The 7611-nt window shown below is 28.6% G+C and overlaps 1 protein-coding gene across 1 annotated transcript; it reads right to left on the bottom strand.

The window, feature by feature from the left end:
* Window positions 1-6: 6 nt before the first annotated feature.
* LOC140664493 (uncharacterized) lies at window positions 7-7359 on the bottom strand. The gene is made up of 13 exons (XM_072889636.1): window positions 6992-7359; window positions 6687-6786; window positions 6237-6402; window positions 6031-6151; window positions 5846-5940; window positions 4752-5034; window positions 4063-4108; window positions 2909-3129; window positions 2596-2695; window positions 1740-1905; window positions 1544-1664; window positions 1359-1453; window positions 7-548 (listed from the first exon to the last, which is right to left on the bottom strand). Exons 1-13 carry the CDS (start codon window positions 7206-7208, stop codon window positions 261-263), a joined length of 2019 nt encoding a protein of 672 aa, XP_072745737.1. The 5' UTR covers window positions 7209-7359; the 3' UTR covers window positions 7-260.
* Window positions 7360-7611: the final 252 nt, after the last annotated feature.

Raw genomic sequence — 7611 nt, 5'->3', positions numbered from 1 at the left:
AATATATATTTAAAAAATTAGCAATTATATTTAAAACAGAACTTAATAGAAAAATGACAAATTTTCTATCAATTACATATTTTATATATATGCGTACATTGTTTAATAATATATATAATATGTGGAATTATCGTTAGTACTATAAAGTATCTTGTGCGACAAATTTAATTGGGAAGAGTCAAATCTGTATAAAATTCAATATGAGCTCCTTAATAATAAATAAAGAGATAGAAAAAAGGCAAAGGAGCGAGGAGCTTTGATTAGCAATAAAATAGGTTAAAAATCAAATCTGTATCTTTTAAATTATCGACGATCCACTTCTTAAATCTCTTTTCAAGTTCCGGTGTGAATAACTCTTTCCAACCGTCCGTCTTTCCTTCCCGTATAAATACTTTGGGATCTATTCTTGGAATAGGTATTGGTCGGTTCACCATAGGATTCTTGCGAAAGTTTTCAATATTTAAATGCTCCGCTAATTTTACGATTTGCTCTTCATTGTACGTTTTGCCGAAAAATGTGGCGATTTTCTTAATATTTCCAACTAAATTCTATATAAAATAAATAAGATAATTTATAATCGTAATATACCATTAAACCATATAAATATAAAGTAATATCTTTGCATACACGAGACTTTAAAATCTGCGTGACTAAGAGCCGAACATGGATGGTAGTGCGTTAATTTCGCAAAAAATAATTTTTTTGCGAAATTGATAAGTGCACAGAGCACATATTATTTTGGTGTATACCAAGACCTGATTTATATTTAACTTCTCATTTTTTAAAAATTTTATAAGAATTTTGTGCAGAGTGGAATTCTGAAAAATGAGAATTTAAATATGATTAGGTCTTGGTAAATACACCAAGAAAGATATGTGCCCTGTACACTTATCTGTTTCGCAAAAAAATTATTTTTGCGAAATCAACGCACTACCTTTCGCTTTCGGCTCTTAATCGCTCAGATTTTAAAATCTCGTGTATGTAAACGTTAAAGAGCCTTATTTCTCAAATAATTAATTAGTAATATCTTTGCTATCAAAGGTGCATTATTTTTGTTATTAATATGAATTTCTATTGTTTATAATTGAAATGTGATCAAACGACAAGTTTTCAAGATGTAAAATGAAATAAAAGAACTATTAAATAAATCGCTAAGTGAATAAAAACAGTGAAGCTTATTGGACAACGGTTCAAATTAAATTTTTGAATATTGTTTCGTATAAAAAATGATCGCAATATTTAATTATTTCCATTGATTATGTACACCGATTTCCTTTATAATACTTTAAATTTTATCTTTATAGATTTATGATTTTTTAATATTTGTAAATCTTATGGAAAATCTCGCTTCATCTTACTTTTCTCAAATCTTCATAGAAGAGAAACAAAACATTTGGTTTGTGTCTAATTGCCCAAGCTGTTTTTACATGCTCCCAATATGGAGCCCACATTGCTGAAGTTATGAAAGAAGTATAAATAAGAATGAGCAATTGATAATAGATAAAAAATTATATTAAAGAAATCGAGACTTTGCAAAACTTACAATGACCGTTCATGAAATCATCACACATTTGTTCTAAGGTTCCCTCATACTGTTTCAAGTCCTTTTGGATATAATACCACGAGACCGCCACACTTTTTACATTTCTCGCGATATAGATGATCTAGGAGTAAATATAACTTTTTGTTAAAACATTCACTTTAAATTTTTTGTCACACATACACAAACACTCGCTTACTTTGCAATCATTATTTACGACTGTCGGCAATAAATCGAGAGGAAAATGACTCTTGATGAAACGCGGTGAGGGCTGATTTTGCACAAACTCGATGCTATATTTCGATATTTTTTGTTCTTCGGGAGTGTCGTTCGCAAGTACGTCGTCTTCTACTATTAAATCTAAACTAAAAGAGGATACCAAGCAACTATCAACCAGACGCGGACGTTAATGCGTAAATTTTTTAGAAATTAATTTTTTTGTAAATTTTGAAATGTGCACAGAGCACATATATTACTTGGTGTATTAAGCAAGAAATAGATTCTCATTTTTTTAAAATTCTATAAACTCCTCTTTATTTTTCTCGCCTATGACTCTTTAGGGGTAAAGAGGGGTTTATAGAATTCTCAAAAATGACAATCTATTTCTTGGTAAATACACCAAGTAAAATATGTGCCCTGTACACGTTCCAATTTTCGCGAAAAAATTAATTTCTAAGAAATTGACACATTAATAACCGCGTCTTGCTCTCATTCGCCAAGTTGATAGTTGCTTGTTTGCAAATATTAAGAGCTTTATATTCGAAATATTAAAAGAGGAAAGTTTTTTTCACGATAGAGTGTTTTCTAATTTAAAAAGAAACGGTTTATTTCACGTAAATTTCTTACTTTATATAAAAGAAAAGTGTATGATTCACGTTTCTATAAACTTCGCGTATCAAATAAAGATCTAGATATTAATTTTTACATAAATATTTCAAGTCTTATGAATTACAAAAACTTGGGCGAAATAAAAAGAATATGAAAAAATAGATAAATGTAGAAAATGTGAAATTTATCTCTTCGTGATTTTTATATGAGTATATATTATACTGTACTCTAAAAAGGGGAATCTCTCTATTAAATGTCTTCGCCGCGCCTTGTCAAAATTCAAATCATTCGCCACCAACCATGTGAGTTCCTGTGTCAGTGTCGTACCTGATCGACACAAAACATATAATCACAATTAAGATTGTTTCTATTTACAAAATTATTAATTAAAACAAAATTATTAAAACTAACATTTTTTTGCAATAACTGATGTAATTATAAATTAAAAATATGAAAATTATATGCAAAAGTAAAGGAATCGATAATAAGAACCTTAAACATTATTGTTTTTTTAAGTAAAGATAAAAAATACATCTATACCTGATCTAGGATAAGTAATGATCCATGTGTCATCGGGACGAGTTCCGAAGTTAAGTATTTTATTTATATTGTCTTGTTCGGCACACTTATACGGCAAAAACCATTTCTTCTCTCCGACTTTGACAAAACCATGCTTGTGAAGTGGATACGACTTGGACAGCGCGATCGCCAATTCACCTTCGATAGGTTGAATTTTTAAGTTCTTGAGGAAAGCCATGCTTCTTCAACAATTGGCAGGTGCAAAGTGACTATTTGAATCGTGTTCGAATGATTTTTCTTGATGTTGTTAGTTTTGAATATTTTCGACTATTAAGAAGGAAGCTTTTAAGCGATAGTATTTAATACTAAGTCTTTGTTGTTATTTTTTTGCCAAATTTTTCAAACATATTGAAAAATATTTTGAATATAAGGCTCTTAATATTTGCAAACAAGCAATTTATCAACTTGGCGAATAACACCTATACGCGGATGTTAATCTTAACGTAAATTGTTTCCACGAAAATTGAAACGTGCACAGGGCACATATTTTACTTGGGGTATTTACCAAAAAATAGATATTGCAAAATACTAAGAACAACAATTTTGTCCGAGATAAATGTTAGTCAAATGATAAACACTAATTGAATACATATGAGATAGTGTGGTTATAGTATATAGAGAATATAAAGAAATAATCTTTAAATGAAAATTCATCATCATCAAATGAAATCATGAAAATTTTTTTATCTAATAAATATATTGTTAACAGTCTCTTATTTTTTAATTATAATGTTATTAATTAAAAAATTGCTTATTAAAGCAACAATTGGTGAGCACATTTTTTTTCATTTTATGCAAATGTGACATTCAAAGTTTTATGTTTTCACTTATCTCATTGCTTCAGGATAATGTTTTGTATATAAAAAATTCCTCACGCAAAATATCTGTAAATCTCGTGTATATGTATTTCGATACGTATAGGTCTTCTTATTTTTACTTATGAAATATATATATATAATATAAATTCTAAAATATGAAAAAGGATATTTTTCCAAAGGGATAATATTGACTTGAGTCATAAATAATTTTCATTAGTCTTTTTTAATCATTCTAACTGTTATAACCTATTTTAACTGTTAACCTAACATATACATGCACATTATTAGCAAACTTACCTGCAATGATATTCAGTTGTATGTTCTACGTAGCACAAAATGAAATCTATCAAAACTCTAAAATCAACATTTTCACTTTGATTCTTAATGAGAAAAATCTTTTATCATGTAGCGAAAGCAATATATAGAATGAAAAAATGCGAAATTATAACAACAATTTATTATAACAACAATTGATATAATATAAGCTTTCCTGATATCAGTGAAAGTGAAAACAGTTATGCAATCCGTCACATAATTCAATTGATATTTACAAAATAAAATTACATATACACAGTCCGCGTGAAGTAACTTTTATTAGTAACCCTCTAATTTCGATTTACTTTTTTCATGTAGGAAAAAGTTCCTTTCCATTCTCTCTTCGAAACACTAAAAAATTAGCGAATATATATACATAATAAAAGATAATATAAAAAAAATGTAAAATATATATAAAAAAAATCAGCAATTATATTTAAAACAGAACTTAATAGAAAAATGACAAATTTTCTATCAATTACATATTTTATATATATGCGTACATTGTTTAATAATATATATAATATGTGGAATTATCGTTAGTACTATAAAGTATCTTGTGCGACAAATTTAATCGGGAAAAGTCAAATCTGTATAAAATTCAATATGAGCTCCTTAATAATAAATAAAGAGATAGAAAAAAGGCAAAGGAGCGAGGAGCTTTGATTAGCAATAAAATAGGTTAAAAATCAAATCTGTATCTTTTAAATTATCGACGATCCACTTCTTAAATCTCTTTTCAAGTTCCGGTGTGAATAACTCTTTCCAACCGTCCGTCTTTCCTTCCCGTATAAATACTTTGGGATCTATTCTTCGAACAGGTATTGGTCGGTTCACCATAGGATTCTTGCGAAAGTTTTCAATATTTAAATGCTCCGCTAATTTTACGATTTGCTCTTCATTGTACGTTTTGCCGAAAAATGTGGCGATTTTCTTAATATTTCCAACTAAATTCTATATAAAATAAATAAGATAATTTATAATCGTAATATACCATTAAACCATATAAATATAAAGTAATATCTTTGCATACACGAGACTTTAAAATCTGCGTGACTAAGAGCCGAACATGGATGGTAGTGCGTTAATTTCGCAAAAAATAATTTTTTTGCGAAATTGATAAGTGCACAGAGCACATATTATTTTGGTGTATACCAAGACCTGATTTATATTTAACTTCTCATTTTTTAAAAATTTTATAACAATTTTGTGCAGAGTGGAATTCTGAAAAATGAGAATTTAAATATGATTAGATCTTGGTAAATATACCAAGAAAAATTATATGTTCCCTGTACACTTATCAGTTTCGCAAAAAAATTATTTTTGCGAAATCAACGCACTACCTTTCGCTTTCGGCTCTTAATCGCTCAGATTTTAAAATCTCGTGTATGTAAACGTTAAAGAGCCTTATTTCTCAAATAATTAATTAGTAATATCTTTGCTATCAAAGGTGCATTATTTTTGTTATTAATATGGATTTCTATTGTTTATAATTGAAATGTGATCAAACGACAAGTTTCCGAGATGTAAAATGAAATAAAAGAAACTATTAAATGAATCGCTAAGTGAATAAAACCAGAGAAGCTTACTGGACAATGGTCCAAATTAAATTTTTGAATATTGTTTCGTATAAAAAATAATCGCAATACTTAATTATTTTTGATTATGTATACCGATTTTCTTTTTAATACTTTAAATTTTAACTTCTTAGATTTATGATTTTTTAATATTTGTAAATCTTATGGAAAATCTCGCTTCATCTTACTTTTCTCAAATCTTCATAGAAGAGAAACAAAACATTTGGTTTGTGTCTAATTGCCCAAGCTGTTTTTATATGCTCCCAATATGGAGCCCACATCGCTGAAGTTATGAAAGAAGTATAAATAAGAATGAGCAATTGATAATAGATAAAAAATTATATTAAAGATATCGAGACTTTGCAAAACTTACAATGATCGTTCATGAAATCATCACACATTTGTTCGAAGGTTCCCTCATACCATTTAAAGTCCTTTTGGAAATAATACCACGAGACTGCCACACTTTTAACATTTCTCGCGACATAGATGATCTAGGAGTAAAAATAACTTTTTGTTAAAAGAATCACTTTAAATTTTTTGTCACACATATTCACACAAACACAAACACTCGCTTACTTTGCAATCATTATTTACGACTGTCGGCAATAAATCGAGAGGAAGATGACTCTTGATGAAACGCGGTGAGGGCTGATTTTGCACAAATTCGACACTATATTTCGATATTTTTTGTTCTTCGAGAGTATAGTTCGCAAATATGTCGTCTTCTAACATCAAACAATAACTAAAAGGAAAAAGTTATTTTCACGATAAAGTGTTTTCTAATTTAAAAAGAAATGATTTATTTCGCGTAATTTTTTTTCTTCATTTAAATGAAAAACTTATGATTTACGTTTCTGTAAACTTCGCGTGTCAAATAAAGGTTTAGATTTAATATTTTACACAAAGATTTCAAGTCTTGTTGATTAGAAAAGCTTAAACAAAATAAAAAAATTATAAAAAAATAGATAAATGTAGAAAATGTGAAATTTATCTCTTTGTGATTTTTATATGAATATTATACTGTACTCTAAAAAGGGGAATCTCTTTATTAAATGCCTTCGCCGCGCCTCGTCAAAATTCAAATCATTCGCCACCAACCATGTGAGTTCCTGTGCCAGTGTCGTACCTGATCGATACAAAACATATAATCACAATTAAGATTGTTTTTATTTACAAAATTTTTAAAACTAACTTATTTTTGCAATAACTGATTTAATTATAAATTAAAAATATGAACATTATATGCAAAAGTAAAGAAATCGATAATAAGAACCTTGAGCATGTTAAATATTATTATTTTTTTAAAGTAAAAATGAAAAATATATCTATACCTGATCTAGGATAGGTAATGATCCATGTGTCATCGGGACGAGTTTCAAAGTTAAGTATTTTATTTATATTGTCTTGTTCGGCACACTTATACGGCAAAAACCATTTCTTCTCGCCGACTTTGACAAAACCATGCTTTTGAAGTGGATACGACTTGGACAGCGCGATTGCCAGTTCACCTTCGATAGGTTGAATTTTTAAGTTCTTGAGGAAAGCCATGCTTCTTCAACAACTGGCAGGTGCAAAGTGGCTCGTGACTATTTGAATCGTGTTCGAATGATTTTTCTTGATGTTGTTTGCTTCGAAAATTTTCGACTAGTAAGAAGGAAGCTTTTAAGCGAGAATATTTTATTCTAAGACTTTGTTGTTATTTTTTTGCCAACTTTTCCAAACATATTGAAAAATATTTTGAATATAACGCTCTTAATATTTACAAGCAAGTAACTTATCAACTTGGCGAATAACATCTATACGTGGATGCTAATCTTAACGTAAATTTCTTAGAAATTTAATTTTTCAGCGAAAATTGAAACGTGCACAGGGCATATATTTTACTTGGTGTACTTACCAAAAAATAGACATTGAAAAATACTAAGAACAACATATTTGTCCGAGATAAATG

Source organism: Anoplolepis gracilipes, chromosome 4 (assembly GCF_047496725.1).
Source record: "Anoplolepis gracilipes chromosome 4, ASM4749672v1, whole genome shotgun sequence".
Taxonomy (NCBI): Eukaryota; Metazoa; Arthropoda; class Insecta; order Hymenoptera; family Formicidae; genus Anoplolepis; species Anoplolepis gracilipes.
This window is presented reverse-complemented; position numbering and strand designations above follow the sequence as displayed.